This window comes from Oncorhynchus tshawytscha, unplaced genomic scaffold, assembly GCF_018296145.1.
Source record: "Oncorhynchus tshawytscha isolate Ot180627B unplaced genomic scaffold, Otsh_v2.0 Un_contig_2913_pilon_pilon, whole genome shotgun sequence".
Lineage (NCBI taxonomy): Eukaryota > Metazoa > Chordata > Actinopteri > Salmoniformes > Salmonidae > Oncorhynchus > Oncorhynchus tshawytscha.
The window spans coordinates 26,626-51,325 of record NW_024608624.1 but is presented as its reverse complement, the minus strand read 5'-3'; the positions used below and the strand labels follow the sequence as shown (position 1 = coordinate 51,325).

The 24,700-nt window shown below is 46.4% G+C and overlaps 2 protein-coding genes across 5 annotated transcripts in view; one reads left to right on the top strand and one right to left on the bottom strand.

Moving 5' to 3' along the window:
- The window catches only part of pop1 (POP1 homolog, ribonuclease P/MRP subunit), a gene marked incomplete at its 3' end in the record, with an annotated part of 28,397 nt that extends 15,642 nt beyond the window's left edge, over positions 1-12,755 (bottom strand). For 2 of the 4 annotated variants that reach the window (XM_042313434.1, XM_042313437.1), the window contains 5 exon segments: positions 5,487-5,574; positions 10,613-10,873; positions 11,598-11,773; positions 12,025-12,291; positions 12,434-12,622. In XM_042313434.1, coding sequence (XP_042169368.1) covers positions 5,487-5,574; positions 10,613-10,873; positions 11,598-11,773; positions 12,025-12,291; positions 12,434-12,446 — 805 coding nt within the window. 4 annotated transcript variants of the gene reach the window in all.
- Positions 12,756-12,987: 232 nt separating this feature from the next.
- LOC112217980 (2-iminobutanoate/2-iminopropanoate deaminase-like) lies at positions 12,988-19,480 on the top strand. Its single transcript, XM_042313438.1, has 6 exons — positions 12,988-13,170; positions 14,077-14,182; positions 17,615-17,669; positions 17,781-17,849; positions 18,972-19,027; positions 19,174-19,480. The coding sequence occupies exons 1-6, from the start codon at positions 13,106-13,108 to the stop codon at positions 19,231-19,233; spliced, it is 411 nt and encodes a 136-aa protein (XP_042169372.1). The 5' UTR covers positions 12,988-13,105; the 3' UTR covers positions 19,234-19,480.
- Positions 19,481-24,700: the final 5,220 nt, after the last annotated feature.

Below are 24,700 nucleotides of genomic sequence, written 5' to 3'. Positions count from 1 at the left end.
AGTCTCTATATTGTGTACAGTGAGCCGTCCTTCCTCTACTGCGAGCTATTCAATGATTTCACTTTACACAGAGATGTCGTTCCCCAGCGACTCTATTACTCACTTCCCTAATTCATGAGCCTCACAAATCCCCCCCCCCCACCACCACCACCACCAGTCATTTTCAATTCCGCTTTCCCCAATTCCCTGTACATCAACGCCTTGGTTTTTGGGACTCCATAGAATGCACGGATATCCTGCCAGAATCTGTAAACTAACACCCTCATGGAAACACTGTCTTAGAGACGATGTACTTCGCCTCCGGCCTCAAATGCACTTGCACCTAGATCATTCCATCGAACCCATAACATGTTAATCCCTACTGCTTGGCCACTTATATAGTTATAAACACACTAAAAGACAAATTAGTCCGTTTCCAACAACACCTCATCTGGAACAGTGATCGCTCACATGTTCCACGTCAACCGGAAAACATATTGGACTGGAACAGTGAAGAGAGAGACTGATCATGTGTTCCCTGTTGGTTATGCCTTTTACCCAGTCTGATCATGTGTTCCCTGTTGGTTATGCCTTTTACCCAGTCTGATCATGTGTTCCCTGTTGGTTATGCCTTTTACCCAGTCTGATCATGTGTTCCCTGTTGGTTATGCCTTTTACCCAGTCTGATCATGTGTCCCCTGTTGGTTATCACTTTTACCCAGTCTTCATCATCATCCTCATCTTCGTGTGTCAAACAAAGTCTCTAGTATCAAAGTCCCAATTAGCCCGAGCTACCATATAGTGGGTTGGCTGATACCCTCCCCCTCGGGGGACATGTAAAGATAGGGCACTATTGCCATAACCTCAAGAGAGGCCAGGCTAGAACAGTTTAGGGCTTTTCTGATTCAGGAAATCCAGACAAATTACTACATTCACAACTTTCTTAATAAAACATTTCTGAGACAAAATGTCAAAAGAGCATAACAGCAACACTGTTGAAATGTAGCTTCTACTCCCTTATCTTGGTGACCTCACAGTTACAGGGTCAGGGAGTTAGAGAACGAACCGTTGGGGAGAAATCCCATACCATACAGCTGACCCAATCCTGCTGAGATTCGTATGGAAGACAAATCAAACAAAACATTATACTGAAATCTCACCCAATGTTCTCTAGCCTTTCTAGTGAGGGTGATCGGGCCTCACCAGGAAGTCAGAACAAGAGGTCAGAGGTCATTCAACACCATTAAGTGAGTCCCTTTTCTTTCCCTGTACTTCAGACTCATTTTTTTAAAGACATTTCAAAAACCATTCTGTGTACCAGGTTTACATTGGGTTTCCTTACTACATTTCTTATCCGGAGAACTTACATGTGTGGACCCAAAACTCTGACAGATACAGGAAATATCATTTGTGTGCCCTTTAAGGTGAATCCTTTCTAACGCGTGAAGAACCTACTAACGACGCCACGTAATTAAATCAGACACGGAGTTAACACCACTTACAAATACTCATAACCGGTGTGAGTACGTAATTAAATCAGACACGGTAAAACTGTACCAACTGACCGACTCACAACACCATCTGAATGATCTATTACATTGTACCAACACCATCTGAATGATCTATTACATTGTACCAACACCATCTGAATGATCTATTACATTGTACCAACACCATCTGAATGATCTATTACATTGTACCAACACCATCTGAATGATCTATTACATTGTACCAACACCATCTGAATGATCTATTACATTGTACCAACACCATCTGAATTATCTATTACATTGTACCAACACCATCTGAATGATCTATTACATTGTACCAACACCATCTGAATTATCTATTACATTGAAATGTTCCGTCAGCAGGGAAATGCTGACCCATTAGATCCTGTTTGCTACATTAACTCCATATTCCAGACAAATTGGTAGATTTGTTGGGCACTTCTTTTAGCACATCCATGGCTTTGCTATAGTTCCCCCCTTCTTATAGTTCCCCCCCTTCGTATAGTTCCCCCCTTCGTATAGTTCCCCCTTCTTCTAGTTCCCCCTTTTGTACCCGGAGTGTCAGAAACCACGGATGCCATTTTACCGGTGGTTATTTCTACGACTCTCTGGACGGTGTCCGGGGTGTTTACGTTTCCTCTAATACACACCATCTATGAACCATTCCCAAAAGTAGAGATACCCACTTCCCCTCGGAGAGTAGTTAGGGTATTTGTGCCGATTAAAATTGCTCACGGCACCTGATACCTTGAATTACAACCAAATACTGAAGCGTCTGCCAGTTTACTATTGGAGACTACGGGACACCTAATGTCTGCCAGTTTACTACAGGAGAATACAGGACACCTAATGTCTGCCAGTTTACTACGGGACACCTAATGTCTGCCAGTTTACTATTGGAGACTACGGGACACCTAATGTCTGCCAGTTTACTATTGGAGACTACGGGACACCTAATGTCTGCCAGTTTACTATTGGAGACTACGGGACACCTAATGTCTGCCAGTTTACTATTGGAGACTACAGGACACCTAATGTCTGCCAGTTTACTATTGGAGACTACAGGACACCTAATGTCTGCCAGTTTACTATTGGACAATACAGGACACCTAATGTCTGCCAGTTTACTATTGGAGAATACAGGACACCTAATGTCTGCCAGTTTACTATTGGAGACTACAGGACACCTAATGTCTGCCAGTTTACTACTGGAGACTACGGGACACCTAATGTCTGCCAGTTTACTACTGGAGACTACAGGACACCTAATGTCTGCCAGTTTACTACAGGAGACTACAGGACACCTAATGTCTGCCAGTTTACTACAGGACACCTAATGTCTGCCAGTTTACTATTGGAGAATACAGGACACCTAATGTCTGCCAGTTTACTATTGGAGAATACAGGACACCTAATGTCTGCCAGTTTACTATTGGAGAATACAGGACACCTAATGTCTGATTACCAGTGTCCACGCTCCACATGTCACTTGTTGTTGACGACACGCATTACCAAAATGATTCACAGTTGACTTCCTATTTCCACATAATCGGTCACGGTCCCCTGTCCCAATAAGGCAGAAACCAACCTCTTTACCTCTACTGCTAATAAACACAAATCATGTTCAAACAACGTATCAATTACTTTTTCTTTTCTAACCATGAATGTGGCTCTCCTCCAGAACGTACAGACAACCTCCCATCACAGTCCACATTCCCTCCTGTGGCTCTCCTCCAGAACGTACAGACAACCTCCCATCACAGTCCACATTCCCTCCTGTGGCTCTCCTCCAGAACGTACAGACAACCTCCCATCACAGTCCACATTCCCTCCTGTGGCTCTCCTCCAGAACATATAGACAACCTCCCATCACAGTCCCTCCTGTGGCTCTCCTCCAGAACGTACAGACAACCTCCAATCACAGTCCATATTCCCTCCTGTGGCTCTCCTCCAGAACGTACAGACAACCTCCCATCACAGTCCACATTCCCTCCTGTTGTCCTTCTCTACAACCTACCGTACTAGTACACAAGCATATCCCCCTACCGTACACAAGCATATCCCCCTACCGTACACAAGCATATCACCCTACCGTACACAAGCATATCAACCTACCGTACTAGTACACAAGCATATCACCCTACCGTACACAAGCATATCACCCTACCGTACTAGTACACAAGCATATCAACCTACCGTACACAAGCATATCAACCTACCGTACTAGAACACAAACTCATATCACCCTACCGTACACAAGCATATCAACCTACCGTACTAGTACACAAGCATATCACCCTACCGTACACAAGCATATCAACCTACCGTACTAGTACACAAGCATATCACCCTACCGTACACAAGTATCAACCTACCGTACTAGTACACAAGCATATCCCCCTACCGTACACAAGCATATCACCCTACCGTACACAAGCATATCACCCTACCGTACACAAGCATATCAACCTACCGTACTAGTACACAAGCATATCACCCTACCGTACACAAGCATATCAAGCTACCGTACACAAGCATATCAACCCTACCGTACACAAGCATATCACCCTACCGTACACAAGCATATCACCCTACCGTACACAAGCATATCACCCTACCGTAGTACACAAGCATATCAACCTACCGTACACAAGCATATCACCCTACCGTACACAAGCATATCACCCTACCGTACACAAGCATATCACCCTACCGTACACAAGCATATCAACCTACCGTACTAGTACACAAGCATATCACCCTACCGTACACAAGCATATCACCCCGTACCGCATATCCCCCTACACAAGCATATCAACCTACCGTACTAGAACACAAGCATATCACCCTACCGTATCTACCGTTTACAAGCATATCACCCTACCGTACACAAGCATATCACCCTACCGTACACAAGCATATCACCCTACCGTACTAGTACACAGCATATCACCCTACCGTACACAATATCACCCTATCTGCCCCCTACCGTACTAGAACACAAGCATATCAACCTACCGTACTACACAAGCATATCACCCTACCGTACACAAGCATATCAACCTACCATACACAAGCATATCAACCTACCGTACACAAGCATATCAACCTACCATACACAAGCATATCAACCTACCATACACAAGCATATCAACCTACCATACACAAGCATATCACCCTACCGTACACAAGCATATCAGTTTACCGTAGTTGGAGACACAAGCTGTGTTACCTAGTCTGCAGAGCATGCTGTGTTACACGGGACAGCTAATGCTGCGTTTACTAGTCGGAGAGCATATCACACCTACTGCGTTACTACAGGCATATGTCTGCTTTACCGTACAGAAGCATGTCAACCTTTACCAGTGGAGAGCATATCAACCTACCGTACTGCAAGTTTACTATCAGAATGCTACGTTACACGGCAAGCATATTACCAGTGTCACGCTACCACATGTACCACGGCAAGCGATGCTGTGTTACCAGTCGGCAGAGTTGATGCTGTGTTACCAGTCGGCAGAGCGATGCTGTGTTACCAGTCGGCAGAGACCATGCTGTGTTACCAGTCGGCAGAGAGATGCTGTGTTACCAGTCGGCAGAGCGATGCTGCGTTTAGACGAGGAACATGAAGATCAGTCATACCAGTCGGCAGAGCGGGACAAGAAAGCAAGGAAGAGGGTGGCGGCTAAAACAAGCCGGCGCGACGGCACGCCGTTGCTATGGTGATTTCACGAAACGGTCCAAATCAACATCCGGTAGAGAACACCACAGATGGTAAAAGGTGAAATATTTTTTAACTCTGGTGGCCAAGTCCCGTCTACCGTGGCGGCTGATGGCATTCACCGCCGTGCCTCAACGGCGTTTACCGTTGCGCTCCCGTTGAAAACAACGGACATCTTTGTTTGCCGTCTACCTCGTACCATCTAAAACGCAGCATGATTGACAATTGTGGTTGTTTGTTTGTTGAGGAGAGAAAACAAGAAAGCAAGTACTCACCAGTTTCCTTGCTGGTCAGCTTAGACAGAGCAGCTAACAGCTGTTCCCCTGGCCCCTGTAACTCCACACAGCAGTAGTACGACATGTCCTGGGTGGGGAGGGGGGCAGTATGTAACCCAAAGTGAATCCTCTAACACTTCAAAATATCATTTTACAGTTTGGAAACTGCAAAAAGACAAATTTACCAAAATGCTGTATTCATATCTGATCACACAGCAAACATTTAAAGTGGTTGTCGCTCATGTCTGTACCATGTGAACACCAGACCTGAGTAGAAAACAGTTTTAATTTATTATATACTTTAGAGACTACTACTGTAGAGATCCCACAGTAAACCTATTACAGAGACTACTACTGTAGAGATCCCACAGTAAACCTATTACAGAGACTACTACTGTAGAGATCCCACAGTAAACCTATTAGAGCTGTTACAGAGACTACTACTGTAGAGATCCCACAGCCTATTACAACCTACTACAGAGACTAGTACCTGTAGAGATACCCACCAGTAAACCTATTACAGAGACTACTACTGTAGAGATCCCACAGTAAACCTATTACAGAGACTACTACTGTAGAGATCCCACAGTAAACCTATTACAGAGACTACTACTGTAGAGATCCCCTACAGTAAACCTATTACAGAGACTACTACTGTAGAGATCCCACAGTAAACCTATTACAGAGACTACTACTGTAGAGATCCCACAGTAAACCTATTACAGAGACTACTACTGTAGAGATCCCACAGTAAACCTATTACAGAGACTACTACTGTAGAGATCCCACAGTAAACCTACAGAGACTACTACTGTAGAGATCCCACAGTAAACCTATTACAGAGACTACTACTGTACAGTAGATCCCACAGTAAACCTATTACAGAGACTACTACTGTAGAGATCCCACAAGACCTATACAGAGACTACTACTGTAGAGATCCCACAGTAAACAAGCATTACAGAGACTAAACCTACAGTAAACCTATTACAGAGACTACTACTGTAGAGATCCACAGCATAACCTAAACCTATTACAGAGACTACTACTGTAGAGATCCCACAGTAAACCTATTACAGAGACTACTACTGTAGAGATCCCACAGTAAACCTATTACAGAGACTACTACTGTAGAGATCCCACAGTAAACCTATTACAGAGACTACTACTGTAGAGATCCCACAGTAAACCTATTACAGAGACTACTACTGTAGAGATCCCACAGTAAACCTATTACAGAGACTACTACTGTAGAGATCCCACAGTAAACCTACCAGACTACTACTGTAGAGATCCCACAGTAAACCTATTACAGAGACTACTACTGTAGAGATCCCACAGTAAACCTATTACAGAGACTACTACTGTAGACCCACAGTAAACCTATTACAGAGACTACTACTGTAGAGATCCCACAGTAAACCTATTACAGAGACTACTACTGTAGAGATCCCACAGTAAACCTATTACAGAGACTACTACTGTACTGTAGATCCCAGAGCCTATTAACAGCTACTACTGTAGATCAGAGCGAAACTACTACTGTAGAGATCCCACAGTAAACCTATTACAGAGACTACTACTGTAGAGATCCCACAGTAAACCTGTAGAGATCCCACAGTTAAGAGACAGAGACTACTACTACAGAGACTAGAGATCCCACAGTAAACCTATTACAGAGACTACTACTGTAGATCCACAGTAAACCTATTACAGAGACTACTACTGTAGAGATCCCACAGTAAACCTATTACAGAGACTACTACTGTAGAGATCCTGTGTAAACCTATTACAGAGACTACTACTGTAGAGATCCCACAGTAAACCTATTACAGAGACTACTACTGTAGAGATCCAGTCGGCAGTAAACCTATTACAGAGACTACTACTTAGAGATCCCAGTTTTACAGGACTAACTGTAGAGATCCCACAGTAAACCTATTACAGAAACTACTGGAGATCCCACAGTAAACCTATTACAGAGACTACTACTGTAGAGATCCCACAGTAAACCTATTACAGAGACTACTACTGTAGAGATCCCAAGTAAACCTATTACAGAGACTACTACTGTGAGATCCCACAGTAAACCTATTACAGAGACTACTACTGAGAGATCCCACAGTAAACCTATTACAGAGACTACTACTGTAGAGATCCCACAGTAAACCTATTACAGAGACTACTACTGTAGAGATCTACCACAGTAAACCTGATTACAGAGACTACTACTGTAGAGATCCCACAGTAAACCTATTACAGAGACTACTACTGTAGAGATCCCACAGTAAACCTGGTACAGAGACTACTACTGTAGAGATCCCACAGTAAACCTGGGTTACAGAGACTACTACTGTAGAGATCCCACAGTAAACCTATTACAGAGACTACTACTGTAGAGATCCCACAGTAAACCTATTACAGAGACTACTACTGTGGAGATCCACAGTAAACCTATTACAGAGACTACTGGATTCAGAGATCCTGTAGAGCAAACCTATTACAGAGACTACTACTGTAGAGATCCCACAGTAAACCTATTACAGAGACTACTACTGTAGAGATCCCACAGTAAACCTATTACAGAGACTACTACTGTAGAGATCCCACAGTAAACCTATTACAGAGACTACTACTGTAGAGATCCCACAGTAAACCTATTACAGAGACTACTACTGTAGAGATCCCACAGTAAACCTATTACAGAGACTACTACTGTAGAGATCCCACAGTAAACCTATTACAGAGACTACTACTGTAGAGATCCCACAGTAAACCTATTACAGAGACTACTACTGTAGAGATCCCACAGTAAACCTATTACAGAGACTACAGTAAACCTATTACAGAGACTACTACTGTAGAGATCCCACAGTAAACCTATTACAGAGACTACTACTGTAGAGATCCCACAGTAAACCTATTACAGAGACTACTACTGTAGAGATCCCACAGTAAACCTATTACAGAGACTACTACTGTAGAGATCCCACAGTAAACCTATTACAGAGACTACTACTGTAGAGATCCCACAGTAAACCTATTACAGAGACTACTACAGAGACTACTACTGTAGAGATCCCACAGTAAACCTATTACAGAGACTACTACTGTAGAGATCCCACAGTAAACCTATTACAGAGACTACTACTGTAGAGATCCCACAGTAAACCTATTACAGAGACTACTACTGTAGAGATCCCACAGTAAACCTATTACAGAGACTACTACTGTAGAGATCCCACAGTAAACCTATTACAGAGACTACTATTGCAGAGATCCCACAGTAAACCTATTAGAGCTGTAACAGAGACTACTATTGTAGAGATCCCACAGTAAACCTATTAGAACTGGTACAGAGACTACTATTGTAGAGATCCCACAGTAAACCTATTACAGAGACTACTACTGTAGAGATCCCACAGTAAACCTATTACAGAGACTACTATTGTAGAGATCCCACAGTAAACCTATTACAGAGACTACTACTGTAGAGATCCCACAGTAAACCTATTACAGAGACTACTACTGTAGAGATCCCACAGTAAACCTATTACAGAGACTACTACTGTAGAGATCCCACAGTAAACCTATTACAGAGACTACTACTGTAGAGATCCCACAGTAAACCTATTACAGAGACTACTACTGTAGAGATCCCACAGTAAACCTATTACAGAGACTACTACTGTAGAGATCCCACAGTAAACCTATTACAGAGACTACTACTGTAGAGATCCCACAGTAAACCTATTAGAGCTGTTACAGAGACTACTACTGTAGAGATCCCACAGTAAACCTATTACAGAGACTACTACTGTAGAGATCCCACAGTAAACCTAGAGACTACTACTGTACAGAAACCTATTACAGACTACTACTGTAGAGATCCCACAGTAAACCTATTACAGAGACTACTACTGTAGAGATCCCACAGTAAACCTATTACAGAGACTACTATTGCAGAGATCCCACAGTAAACCTATTAGAGCTGTAACAGAGACTACTATTGTAGAGATCCCACAGTAAACCTATTAGAACTGGTACAGAGACTACTATTGTAGAGATCCCACAGTAAACCTATTACAGAGACTACTATTGTAGAGATCCCACAGTAAACCTATTACAGAGACTACTATTGTAGAGATCCCACAGTAAACCTATTACAGAGACTACTACTGTAGAGATCCCACAGTAAACCTATTACAGAGACTACTATTGTAGAGATCCCACAGTAAACCTATTACAGAGACTACTACTGTAGAGATCCCACAGTAAACCTATTAGAAGAATGTCAAGTGTTACTGTATTATATTATGCCTGTGTTTTAGCCATTCTGAAACTGTTGTACTTTGAATGTTAAGGTGATTCATGTCCCTCACTGTTGTCTAGATCTAGCTCAATGTTAAGGTGATTCATGTCCCTCACTGTTGTCTAGATCTAGCTCAACGTTAAGATGATTCATGTCCCTCACTGTTGTCTAGATCTAGCTCAATGTTAAGGTGATTCATGTCCCTCACTGTTGTCTAGATCTAGCTCAACGTTAAGGTGATTCATGTCCCTCACTGTTGTCTAGATAAAGCTAAATGTTAAGATGAGTCCATGTCCCTCACTGTTGTCTAGATCTAGCTCAATGTTAAGATGATTCATGTCCCTCACTGTTGTCTAGATCTAGCTCAATGTTAAGATGATTCATGTCCCTCACTGTTGTCTAGATCTAGCTCAATGTTAAGATGATTCATGTCCCTTACTGTTGTCTAGATCTAGCTCAATGTTAAGGTGATTCATGTCCCTCACTGTTGTCTAGATAAAGCTAAATGTTAAGATGAGTCCATGTCCCTCACTGTTGTCTAGATCTAGCTCAATGTTAAGATGATTCATGTCCCCCACGGTTGGGGATCTGTATTGAAAATAGTCCCCCAGAAATGTTTTAAACTTTCCACAAAAAATATTTAAAACTAGGGTTTTCCCAGGTCTGGAGAACTCCTAACCTTATTGAACAGTAATTTGAACAGGACCTTATAAAATCAGTCAATCAAATCAAAATGTACTTCCTATCAGTTGTCCCAAAGTGCTTCCCAGATATCCAGCCTAAAAAAAACGACTCTGTGGGTATAGACACTAACCTGTAGAAGACAGTGGGAGCTCATGGCTCTGTAGCAGGCTCTGTAACACTTGTAGGTTGGCCTGTCTCCCAGACAGTAGCCCCATCTCTTGACCACGTGGAAGCGCTTGGCGTGCCAGATGTGCGTCTCCAGCCACAGGTTCTTCCGCTGGCGACGGTTGAACTCCAGAAGCATGTTGCCGTGGCGACGCCGGGCTTTACGGCTCTTGGACTTGGACTGTTCCTTCTTCACCTTCTGACCAGCCTTCTGACTCTTCTCCAACTGGACCAGAGAGGAAACATACAGGATGTTTATATTAGTCCGGCTCTAGGTGTGGCTAGTCCGGGTCTAGGTGTGGCTAGTCCTAGGTGTGGCTAGTCCGGCTCTAGGTGTGGCTAGTCCTAGGTGTGACTAGTCCGGCTCTAGGTGTGGCCAGTCCTAGGTGTGGCTAGTCCGGCTCTAGGTGTGACTAGTCCGGCTCTAGGTGTGGCTAGTCCGGCTCTAGGTGTGGCTAGTCCGGCTCTAGGTGTGGCTAGTCCGGCTCTAGGTGTGGCTAGTCCGGCTCTAGGTGTGGCTAGTCCGGCTCTAGGTGTGGCTAGTCCGGCTCCGGCTGGCTAGTCCAGCTCTAGGTGTGGCTAGTCCGGCTCTAGGTGTGACCAGTCCGGCTCTAGGTGTGACCAGTCCGGCTCTAGGTGTGACCAGTCCGGCTCTAGGTGTGACCAGTCCGGCTCTAGGTGTGACCAGTCCGGCTCTAGGTGTGACCAGTCCGGCTCTAGGTGTGACCAGTCCGGCTCTAGGTGTGACCAGTCCGGCTCTAGGTGTGACCAGTCCGGCTCTAGGTGTGACCAGTCCGTCCTCCATGTATGGACATGACAATAACAGAGACAGATCTGGGACCATGCTTTAAAGTCAAGAGAGAGAAAGGCCGCGTTTCACTGTGACTGAGTGTGTGTGACTGGGAGCGTGTGTGTGTGTGCGACTAACTGCGTTACTTAGACAAACCCACCATGTTGTTGGCCATGTCTCTCAGCCTGCAGGGCAGTCTCTTGGTGTTATGACTCATAGCCCTCCTCCTCATGTGTTTAGGAAGAGCTCCAAACACATGGGAGCTGCCTGTTGTCTTGGTCACGGCCGTCAACATGGCGTTCACCTCTGCAGCCCGGGCCTTGGCAAACGCTGAGGCTGAGGAGAGGAGGCACAGCACCACACATCACAGAAGGCTGGCTGGGAGTCAATGGGTTGGAACATCAGACATGATTTACTCATTCTAAATGCCACTTGAATTGAATGTAATAAAAGCTGTTGATTTACAGATGGTTCAACTTCGACATGCAGAAGAGCTCAGTTAGAACCTGTATCAGTTTAAAACCCATCAAGACATGAGCATCCATTTAAAATACATTTGACAACTGTATGCAGGAAGGTGTTCTTACCAGTGATGTGTGTGGGTAGAGCCTGCGGGTATCCCCCGTGTCCTTCTCTCTGGTGGCCCCGGACCCAGCCCCCTCCCTGGGCATGGCCAGAGTGGGAGGACCCATGGCCCCATGGATGTGGAGACAGATCATGGCCTCGACCTGTAGGAGTGTCCCCTCCGTTCCTCCAGTGTGAGCTGCCCTGGGAGGAATAGGTGACGTTGATCGGCTGGTTCCTCATCTTCTTATCGCGCATCCTGTGCTTGGCTGTAGACATTTTTGATAACTCTGCAGAAAATAAACATGACTCATTGATAATAAGGCTAGTGGTGCTGTCAAAAATGATCCTATCCTGGGACACGAGCAGGCTACTAGCTACTATTTAAGAGTGAATTGCACAGTCACTGATCGGATGTTATTGTCAGCAAACCTTTGAAAGACATGCCATTCAATCTCCACCTCGGCAGACTAGCTAGCTACATTAGCTACTTAGCAAGCTTGATACACATTGGGACATCATGCGACTACTTTGCATGACACAAACAGGCTACGCTAACGAGTTATGAAGTTAACCACTTCCATCACACCACAATGTATTTGTAAAGGTAACTGAAAATATATTCACTTTCAAATTCTGAATGGAGGAACAGTTATATTTCAAAACCACGCCGTACGCTCACATTTATGTCTACAGCTCTTCCGCATAAATATGACGTATTTCTTGTTCCGGTTAAATTGTGTTCACGGGAAACGTAGTATATAGTAGATATTTTTAAAATGTTATTTAAACTTTATTTATGTAGTAGATATATTTAGTCACGTCAATAAAATATGGCAAAATTGTCAGAAAATAAATGACACTTTTAAATTGAATTTAGCGTCATTTCGGTTTTTGGGCAAATATCAGTACCCTGCCAATACCCACAACGATTACAATAATATAAGTTGTGGGTCTAATGAAACGTGTAGGCCCGTTTAGTTGAGACTTTACGTTAGTAGACGCGCTCTACCAGCTGATCTGTCATTTCAGAGGTCCACGGGCTTCAGAGCAGGAACTTCTTTGTTTTAAGTGAAGAGGTTTTTTTTGTGTCGAATTCTAATCATGTCTTCGATCATCAGGAAGATAATCAACACCACTAAAGCGCCAGCAGCTATCGGGCCGTACAGGTAAGGGGTCTGTGCAGCCTTTATCACACTGTTGATCTGAAGGTGTTGAACTATTTATTTTTTAAATCAAATCAAATCAAATTGATCGCATACACATATTTAGCAAGATGCTATTGTGGTTGTAGCGAAATGCTTGTGTTCCTATCTTCAGCGGCGCTATAGTATCTAACAGTGCAGGAGCACGATGTGAAATAATATAATATAGAAATATTAGGACGAGCAATGTCGGAGTCCGGAGTATTTATGTGTATATATAAGAATAGTATATTCTTGTTTGCATTCATTCAGTAAGCAACTATTTTAAACATTGTTCGTGTGTCTACGCAGGGCACTATGAATCTCACATGCTGTATTGGCATTTCTGTTCTGTCTGTGAAGGGACTTTCGCGGTCTGTTACGGTAGGGGGTGTCACCCTTTTCACCCAATGATCGTGGGAGGTGGAGCTGTGGCGCCGCTGTAAACTGGAGAGAGAGCTTTGAGTTTTATTTCAGGGTAAAGTGCTTTTTCACTGAAGGCCTGTGACTGGCAGAGTTGGCACAGAGGTTATGTGTTGGAATGGAGCATTCTGTGGACTGGCACTGTCGTTGCGCACTTCACGTTCCCTTAAAAGCCTATTGTATATTGTACACTATTGTATTACATGACATTCAGAAATAAATAGTCACCAGTATGGTTGCTCAGTTTAACCAGTAGGTGGCAGTAAAGTATCAATTTAGATACCTGGAAAGTCAAACAACAGTGTTAATTGTGTTCTGGATGGAAAATACTTATGTTTTGCTTCATTTGGGGAGTCGTAGTGTCTAATATCTTGAATGTGACAGAGACAACATTTCACCTGCCCCATGTTGGTACATATCTTATCAGCTGTCCAGTCCTGTGTTCATATTCGTTGTTCTGTCTCCCAGCCAGGCGGTGGTGGTGGACAGGACCATGTACGTGTCAGGCCAGCTGGGGATGGACCCTGCCTCTGGTCAGCTGGTGGAGGGAGGGGTCCAGGCTCAGACCAAACAGGTGAGGTGAAGCTTAGAACCCCCCCCCTCAGTTACAACCACAGGACATAGAACAGGGATGAAGCAGATGGGGGGGGGTGAAACTCACTCCTCAGACTGAAGTGTTTCCACTTGCACTGCTGAATAGCTGACTCGTCAGTGGTGAGACTAGATGAGATGGCCTAGTGGTTAGAGTGTAGGGGCGGCAGGTAGCCTAGTGGTTATGTAGTAGCCTAGTGGTTAGGGTGTAGGGGCGGCAGGTAGCCTAGTGGTTGGGTGTAGGGGCTCCTAGTGGTTAGGGTGTAGGGGCCAGGTAGCCTAGTGGTTAGGGTGTAGGGGCGGCAGGTAGCCTAGTGGTTAGGGTGTAGGGGCGGCAGGTAGCCTAGTGGTTAGGGTGTAGGGGCGGCAGGTAGCCTAGTGGTTAGGGTGTAGGCGGCAGGTAGCCTAGTGGTTAGGGTGTAGGGCGGCAGGTAGCCTAGTGGTTAGGGTGTAGGGCGGCAGGTAGCCTAGTGGTTAGGGTGTAGGGGCGGCAGGTAGCCTAGTGGTTAGGGTGTAGGGGCGGCAGGTAGCCTAGTGGTTAGGGTGTAGGGGCCAGGTAGCCTGTGGTTAGGGTGTAGGGCGGCAGGTAGCCTAGTGGTTAGGGTGTAGGGGCGGCAGGTAGCCTAGTGGTTAGGGTGTAGGGGCGGCAGGTAGCCTAGTGGTTAGGGTGTAGGGGCGGCAGGTAGCCTAGTGGTTAGGGTGGAGGGGCGGCAGGTAGTCTAGTGGTTAGGGTGGAGGGGGCGGCAGGTAGCCTGTGGTTAGGGTGGAGGGGCGGCAGGTAGCCTAGTGGTTAGGGTGGAGGGGCGGCAGGTAGCCTAGTGGTTAGGGTGGAGGGGCGGCAGGTAGCCTAGTGGTTAGGGTGGAGGGGCGGCAGGTAGCTAGTGGTTAGGGTGGAGGGGCCAGGTAGCCTGTGGTTAGGGTGGAGGGGCGGCAGGTAGCCTAGTGGTTAGGGTGTAGGGGCGGCAGGTAGCCTGTGGTTAGGGTGGAGGGGCGGCAGGTAGCCTAGTGGTTAGGGTGGAGGGCGGCAGGTAGCCTAGTGGTTAGGGTGGAGGGGCGGCAGGTAGCCTGTGGTTAGGGTGTAGGGGCGGCAGGTAGCCTAGTGGTTAGGGTGTAGGGGCGGCAGGTAGCCTAGTGGTTAGGGTGTAGGGGCGGCAGGTAGCCTAGTGGTTAGGGTGTAGGGGCGGCAGGTAGCCTAGTGGTTAGGGTTCGGCAGGTAGCCTAGTGGTTAGGGTGTAGGGGCAAGGTAGCCTAGTGGTTAGGGTGTAGGGGCGTAGCCTAGTGGTTAGGGTGGAGGGGCGGCAGGTAGCCTAGTGGTTAGGGTGGAGGGGCGGCAGGTAGCCTAGTGGTTAGGGTGAGGGGCGGCAGGTAGCCTAGTGGTTAGGGTGGAGGGGCGGCAGGTAGCCTAGTGGTTAGGGTGGAGGGGCGGCAGGTAGCCTAGTGGTTAGGGTGGAGGGGCGGCAGGTGCCTTGGTTAGGGTGGAGGGGCCAGGTAGCCTAGTGGTTAAGGGGCAGGTAGCCTAGTGGTTAGGGTGGAGGGGCAGGTTAGTGGTTAGGGTGGAGGGGCGGCCCTACTGCCTTGGTTTGGGTGGAGGGGCCCCTGTGGTTAACAAGCCTAGTGGTTAGAGGGTTGGACCAGAAACCGAAAGGTTAAATCCCCTGACAAGGTGTTCTGCCCCTGAACAAGGCAGTTAACCCACTGTTCCCCGAACAAGGCAGTTAACCCACTGTTCCCCCGAACAAGGCAGTTAACCCACTGTTCCCCCGAACAAGGCAGTTAACCCACTGTTCCCCGAACAAGGCAGTTAACCCCTGTTCCCCCGACAAGGCAGTTAACCCACTGTTCCCCTGAACAAGGCAGTTAACCCACTGTTCCCCCGAACTGTTCCCCCGAACAAGGCAGTTAACCCACTGTTCCCCCGAACAAGGCAGTTAACCCCACTGTTCCCCGAACAAGGCAGTTAACCCACTGTTCCCCCGAACAAGGCAGTTAACCCACTGTTCCCCCGAACAAGGCAGTTAACCCACTGTTCCCCGAACAAGGCAGTTAACCCACTGTTCCCCTGAACAAGGCAGTTAACCCCACTGTTCCCCCCCGAACAAGGCAGTTAACCCACTGTTCCCCTGAACAAGGCAGTTAACCCACTGTTCCCCCGAACAAGGCAGTTAACCCACTGTTCCCCTGAACAAGGCAGTTAACCCACTGTTCCCCTGAACAAGGCAGTTAACCCACTGTTCCCCTGAACAAGGCAGTTAACCCACTGTTCCCCCCGACAAGGCAGTTAACCCACTGTTCCCCTGAACAAGGCAGTTAACCCACTGTTCCCCTGAACAAGGCAGTTAACCCACTGTTCCCCCGAACAAGGCAGTTAACCCACTGTTCCCCTGAACAAGGCAGTTAACCCACTGTTCCCCTGAACAAGGCAGTTAACCCACTGTTCCCCTGAACAAGGCAGTTAACCCCACTGTTCCCCCTGAACAAGGCAGTTAACCCCACTGTTCCCCTGAACAAGGCAGTTAACCCCACTGTTCCCCTGAACAAGGCAGTTAACCCACTGTTCCCCTGAACAAGGCAGTTAACCCACTGTTCCCCTGAACAAGGCAGTTAACCCACTGTTCCCCTGAACAAGGCAGTTAACCCCACTGTTCCCTGAACAAGGCAGTTAACCCCACTGTTCCCCTGAACAAGGCAGTTAACCCCACTGTTCCCCTGAACAAGGCAGTTAACCCCACTGTTCCCCTGAACAAGGCAGTTAACCCACTGTTCCCCTGAACAAGGCAGTTAACCCCACTGTTCCCCTGAACAAGGCAGTTAACCCACTGTTCCCCTGAACAAGGCAGTTAACCCCACTGTTCCCCTGAACAAGGCAGTTAACCCACTGTTCCCCTGAACAAGGCAGTTAACCCCACTGTTCCCCTGAACAAGGCAGTTAACCCCACTGTTCCCTGAACAAGGCAGTTAACCCCACTGTTCCCCTGAACAAGGCAGTTAACCCACTGTTCCCCTGAACAAGGCAGTTAACCCCACTGTTCCCCTGAACAAGGCAGTTAACCCACTGTTCCCTGAACAAGGCAGTTAACCCCACTGTTCCCCTGAACAAGGCAGTTAACCCCACTGTTCCCTGAACAAGGCAGTTAACCCCACTGTTCCCCTGAACAAGGCAGTTAACCCACTGTTCCCCTGAACAAGGCAGTTAACCCACTGTTCCCCTGAACAAGGCAGATAACCCACTGTTCCCCTGAACAAGGCAGTTAACCCACTGTTCCCCTGAACAAGGCAGTTAACCCACTGTTCCCCTGAACAAGGCAGTTAACCCCACTGTTCCCCGGGCACCGTGGATGTCGATTGTGGCAGTTAAATGCGGAAGACACATTTCAGTTGAATGCATTACCTTTCCCTCTATTTCTATCCCATACAGGCTCTGGTAAACATGGGGGAGATCCTGAAGGAAGCAGGGTGTGGATATGACAGTGGTAAGTTATGATGTTTTTATAAAACCTTGTATTAGGTGTTTTATAAACTGTATCTAGCAAAAACCATGAATTTCCTGATTTTTTTAAATTTAAATTTAAATTTTCCCACAGTCGTGAAAACCACGGTTCTTTTGGCTGACATGAATGACTTCGTCAGTGTGAATGATGTCTATAAAACATGTAAGTTTCTGTTGTTGGGATCCTTCCTGTTGAATATTCATGTTGTTGGGATCCTTCCTGTTGAATATTCATGTTGTTGGGATCCTTCCTGTTGAATATTCATGTTGTTGGGATCCTTCCTGTTGAATGTTCATGTTGTTGGGATCCTTCTTGTTGAATATTCATGTTGTTGGGATCCTTCCTGTTGAATATTCATGTTGGGATCCTTCCTGTTGAATATTCATGTTGGGATCCTTCTTGTTGAATCCTCTAAATATTCGTTGTTGGGATCCTCCTTTTTGTTATACTGATATGTATTAGAAGTATTCTGAAGGTTATCTGGCACTTCACATTGTGTCCACAAGGTGGGACTATTTCCCAAGAGACTGAGTATGGTATGTAAGGGAGGCGCACTTCAGTGTCCACAAGGTGTCACTGTTTCCCAAGAGACTGAGTATGGTATGTAAGGGAGGTGGGGATGATCATGTTTGTGGCACTTCCATGACAGTGACTGGAGTTAAAGGTAGAGGTACCTACCTTCATACAGATTCAGTCAGCATCTAAAACTCGCTGACCTGATTGACAAGCCGTGTCTGATGATTCCCTAACAACTTGGACTGCATGTTGGTTAAGGGCGCTGTACTGCAGCGCCAGCTGTGCCACCAGAGACTCTGGGTTCACGCCCAGGCTCTGTCGTAACCGACCGGGAGCTCCATGGGGTGACGCACAACTGGCCTAGCGTCGTCCGGGTTAGGGAGAGGTTGGCCGGTAGGGATGTCCTTGTCTCATCGCGCACCAGCGACTCCTGTGGCAGGCCGGGCGCAGTGCACGCTAACCAAGGTTGCCAGGTGCACGGTGTTTCCTCCGACACATTGGTGCGACTGGCTTCCGGGTTGGATGCGCGCTGTGTTAAGAAGCAGTGTGGCTTGGTTGGGTTGTGTATCGGAGGACGCATGACCTTCAACCTTCACCTCTCCCGAGCCCGTACGGGAGTTGTAGCAGCGACTAAAACAATTGGATACCACGAAATTGGGGAGAAAACGGGGTAAAATTTTTACAAATATACATAAAAATAAGACGTTAATTAAGTCTTGTATCAGATCTACAGTATGTAACCATGTTTGTGTTCCTCTCCTCTTTTAGTTTTCAGCAGTAGCTTCCCAGCTAGGGCTGCCTACCAGGTCGCTGCTCTGCCCAGGGTGAGGATCTGACGCTTCATCTCATTACACTGTTTCCATGGCAATACAGAACCTAACCATGTGATGTTACTGACAACAAAGCTGAGAAGTACTTGAATGCTATTTTTGTCTCTGTCTCTCTCTGTGTCTCTGTGTCTCTCTCTCAGGGTGGGCTTGTAGAGATTGAAGCTGTTGCTGTTCTGGGCCCTCTGACTGAGGTCTCTTGATGTAGCCTAAACGTCAGCGACAGAACAGGAAAAATCAACAACTCCCATGTCCCATAAAATGACGTGCCATCACAGTACCAGCGTATAGTGAATCATTTCCATTGGTTAAGATGGTCCAATAAAACATCACTTCCTGTTTAAAAATAAAGTCAAAACAAATGAATAGAATGTATGCAGCTATTTTCCAAATGATTTAAAGCACTGAGTGAGTTTATTGGTGAATAAATCTGTGACATTTTGTAGAAGACTGCAGGTTCTTACAGCATCATTCTTATTGGCTGCTGAGGTGTGACCTACGTGATGAGGTAATGGTTCTGGTACTTCCTGACTGACAACGGTTGCTCACCACATCAACTGTGCAGTCGGTCATCATATAATGTGGGTTAGCTGATACATTAACTACCTATTCAGGTATCAGATGATGTGGGTTAGCTGATACATTAACTACCTATCCAGGTATCAGGTGATGTGGGTTAGCTGATACGTTAACTACCTATCCAGGTATCAGGTGATGTGGGTTAGCTGATACATTAACTACCTATTCAGGTGTCATGATGTGGGATAGCTGATATCCAGGCATTTGTAAGATCTGGCGTGGGTTAGCAGCATAGTCCGACAGGAATCCAACCTGTGTGCTGTTTGCAGTGGCATTATAGCCTGATACCCCTCTCTCTCCAGCACCAAACCCTTCCCCTCTCTCTCGTTCCAAACCGAACCCTTCCCCTCTCTCTCTCCAGCTCCAAAACCTTCCCCTCTCTCTCCAGCACCAAACCCTTCCCCTCTCGCTCTCCAGCTCCAAACCAAACCCTTCCCCAGCTCCAAACCAAACCCTCTCCAGCTCCAAACCAAACCCTCTCTCCCTCCCCAGCTCCAAACCAAACCCTTCCCCTCTCTCTCCAGCTCCAAAACCTTCCCCTCTCTCTCTCCAGCTCCAAAACCTTCCCCTCCAAACCAAACCCCCCAAAACCTCTCTCTCCAGCTCCAAACCAAACCCTTCCCCTCTCCAAACCAAACCCTCTCTCCAGCTCCAAACCAAACCCTTCCCCTCTCTCTCCCCCTCTCCAGCTCCAAACCAAACCCTTCCGCTCCAAACCAAACCCTCTCTCCCTCCCCAGCTCCAAACCAAACCCTCTCTCTCTCCCCAGCTCCAAACCAAACCCTTCCCCTCCCCAGCTCCAAACCAAACCCTCTCTCCCTCCCCAGCTCCAAACCAAACCCTCTCTCCCTCGCCAGCTCCAAACCAACCCCCCCTCTCTCTCCAGCTACAAACCAAACTCAGTCTAGGTATTAGTAGACAAAGCTTTATTTCGACTGTACAGACAGTTTAGTGCAGAACACAGAAAGCTCTTATCAGAATGTATATATAACAGAAGAACAGTGACCACTGTTTCAAGGTCTGGCATAGGAAAGAACATCAAACCTCTTTAATCCTATTGCCCAACACACAGTCACACACTGTTACGTTCCCCAGATTATGTGTTGTAGTTTGTGTATTTGCATGTGTTTATTTCAGGAAATGGCTTCCTGAAATCCCTCAAGCAGCTGATTGGTCGACTCCAGGGCTAATTGGAGAGCTGACCCCGCCCCCTCGTCAAGACACAGCTGTCTCCAATTCCCCATTCCTTCAGAAGCTATATAAAAGCCAGTGTTCTGTTCAGAAGATCTTTTTGTAGAGGATTTTGCTGGAGGTAGATTTGCTAGAGAGATTTGCTGGGAGGTCATTGTAGAGATTTTGCTAGAGAGATTTTGTTAGAGGTTGATTTTGCTGGGAGTTCATTGCTGAGAGTTGGTATGTTTTGTGAGTTTGTTGCTCAGATAGAACTTATTTGATGTCCTTTGTCTCTTAGTTTGTTTGAAATTGTTTAATATTCTGTTTCATTTGTTCCCAGGGGGGAAGGCACCTAGGGAGTGCTTAGGCAAGAGGCCCGTGGGCATACATATACCCGTAGCATATTCGCTGTCTAGGCACACTAGGTAAGACCTGGGCGGACCACCCCTTGTATTTTGGTTAGGGCACCAGGTGGTGCTAAATTAGGTAAGTAGTGGGTAGGCAGGTGAGGGGGGGGGCTTTGAGATTTACTTTCTTTGCTTTGGTTCCGTCCAGCCCCTTTTCCCCATATTACCGTGTAAAGGAATAAAGTCCTTGTAAACGGTACCACATTCTGCTTGTCATTTTTACTCGCACCTACAGTCCATACCTTTTTCGCTTCACAGAGTTTAGTTGTAGCAGGGTGTTGCGTTCCCTCTTCATAGAGGCGTGCGTAACACACCTACTAAAAACATCAGTCTCTCTACAATGGCATGCAGAGCCATTGATAAGTTCAGGGGGAGGTTGACAGACAACCTTTTGGGAAATGCCAGCTAGGTATTAAGAGACTCCAAAGTTGTTGTTCAGGATGAACCAGACTTCTGTGGCTGTCTTATCTAATACCAAGACCTTTGTTTAATCTTTTGCATTCCAGCCCGAGGTGGTTGTAGAGGAGCTGTAGTGTGTGTTGGCTCAGGAGTGTGCCTGTTTATGAAGGGAGAGGAGCTGTAGTGTGTGTTGGCTCAGGAGTGTGCCTGTTTATGAAGGGAGAGGAGCTGTAGTGTGTGTTGGCTCAGGAGTGTGCCTGTTTATGAAGGGAGAGGAGCTGTAGTGTGTGTTGGCTCAGGAGTGTGCCTGTTTATGAAGGGAGAGGAGCTGTAGTGTGTGTTGGCTCAGGAGTGTGCCTGTTTATGAAGGAGAGGAGCTGTAGTGTGTGTTGGCTCAGGAGACATGTGCCTGTTTATGAAGGGAAGGGAGACTCATCATGAATCTATGACATCACGTCCTACTGCATTCCCAGGCTCAAACAGACTCATCATGACTGTGACATCTGAAGGTAACAGACTTATTCCCAGGTGACAAACTGCATCAAGACAGGTAAACAGACTCATCATGTCTATATATAGAAACGGCTACAAGAGATAGGACTCCTTGTAACAGACTCATCATGTTATTATAAATAACACAAAGGTAGAAATCAAAGTTTAAATAACTTTATTTTATTTTTTTAACCATTGAGTGTTTTCCGATTTGGTACCGCATGTCCTACTGCATCGAGATCAGGACTCCTCCTCAAACAGACTCATCATGAATCTATATATAGTGACATCACGTCCTACTGCATCGAGATCAGGACTCCTCCTCAAACAGACTCATCATGAATCTATATATAGTGACATCACGTCCTACTGCATCGAGATCAGGACTCCTCAAACAGACTCATCATGAATCTATATATAGTGACATCACGTCCTACTGCATCGAGATCAGGACTCCTCCTCAAACAGACTCATCATGAATCTATATATAGTGACATCACGTCCTACTGCACAAAGGACTCCTCCTCAAACAGACTCATCATGAATCTATTATAGTGACATCACGTCCTACTGCATCGAAACAGACTCATCATGAATCCAGGTGAAAACACACTCATCATGAATCTATATATAGTGACATCACGTCCTACTGCATCGAGATCAGGACTCCTCCTCAAACAGACTCATCAGGAATCTATATATAGTGACATTTTGAAACAAACAAGGTGAGAAAGGAGAACTAAACAGACACCGGGTTGACAAAACTTTAAGAACACCTGTTCTCTTTCCACGACAGACTGACCAGGTGAAAGCGGTGATCCATTATTGATGTCACTTGTTAAATCCACTTCAAAATCAGTGTAGATGAAGGGGAGGAGACATGTAGATGAAGGGGAGGAGACATGTAGATGAAGGGGAGGAGACGGGTTAAAGAAGGATTTAGAAGCTTTTCGACAGTTGAGACATGGATTGTGTGTGGCTGTAAGAGCCTTCGAACGGGGTGTGGTAGTAGGTGACAGGCGCACTGGTTTGTGTCAAGAACTGCAATGCTGCTGGGGTTCTCACACTCAACAGTTTCCCGCGTGTATCAAGAATGGTCCACCACCCAAAGGACATCCAGCCACCTTGACACAACTGTGGGAAGCATTGGAGTCAACAGGGACCAGCATGCCTGTGGATCGCTTTCGACACCTTGTAGAGTCAACATGGACCAGCATCCCTGTGGAACGCTTGACACCTTGTAGAGTCCATGTCCCGACGAATTGAGTCTGTTCTGAGGGCAACTCAATATTAGGGAAGGTGTTCTTAATGTTTTGTTCACTCAGTGTAAATTCTCTTCTCAACATTACACTGTACACTCCAGGTCGACTGTTAAGCTCTTAGTATTCCTTATCTACCTGTTAAATAACCATATTGAAGTAATCATTAATTCATTAATGACTTCCCCCATCAGCGGGGTTCAGTCTAGTCCAGAAGAACAGGTTGTTAGATTGTTAGATTGAGTTCCACATCAGCAGGGTCCAGTCTCGTCCAGAAGAACAGGTTGAGTTCCACATCAGCAGGGTCCAGTCTAGTCCAGAAGAACAGGTTGAGTTCCACATCAGCAGGGTTCAGTCTAGTCCAGAAGAACAGTTTGTTAGATTGAGTTCCACATCAGCAGGGTCCAGTCTAGTCCAGAAGAACAGGTTGTTAGATTGTTTGGCTTGTCTTCCTCTGTCAGAGCAGCTAGTAAAAGTCAAGTAGTATTAATTATGAAACATTTTCCCACCGAGAAGCTGTTCAACACAACGTTGACTCCATATGGACAACCTTAAAGTGACCGTGTAGTCTGTCTCTGAACCTCAACTTCACAGTTTGTTGCTAAAGTAGTGCATCGTTTGGCTTCACCACAGCTGTCTGTTAGAGAGTCAGTGTTCAGGTGGAAACCCAGGTGGCTCCTGGTAATTGGGAGTCAGAGAGTTCAGGTAGAAGCCCAGGTGGCTCCAGGTAATTGAGAGTTCAGGTGGAAGCCCAGGTGGCTCCAGGTAATTGGGAGTCAGAGAGTTCAGGTGGAAGCCCAGGTGGCTCCAGGTAATTGGGAGTCAGAGAGTTCAGGTGGAAGCCCAGGTGGCTCCAGGTAATTGGGAGTCAGAGAGTTCAGGTGGAAGCCCAGGTGGCTCCAGGTAATTGGGAGTCAGAGAGTTCAGGTGGAAGCCCAGGTGGCTCCAGGTAATTGGGAGTCAGAGAGTTCAGGTGGAAGCCCAGGTGGCTCCAGGTTACATGGTTGGAAGCCCAGGTGTCTCCAGGCTACATGGTTGGAAGCCCAGGTGTCTCCAGGCTACATGGTTGGAAGCCCAGGTGTCTCCAGGCTACATGGTTGGAAGCCCAGATGTCTCCAGGTTACATGGTTGGAAGCCCAGGTGTCTCCAGGTTACATGGTTGGAAGCCCAGGTGTCTCCAGGTTACATGGTAATTCTCTTTAACAATGTTATTGCCAATAGAAGAAGAAAAGTGACCCATCCATATTTCCAGGATGGGAAGGCACTTTGGTGACAAGTCTCTCCGTCTGAAATTCCACCCTATCCCCTCATCAGGGAATTAGGTGCCATTTGGGACACACCCTGACAGGAATATGTATTGA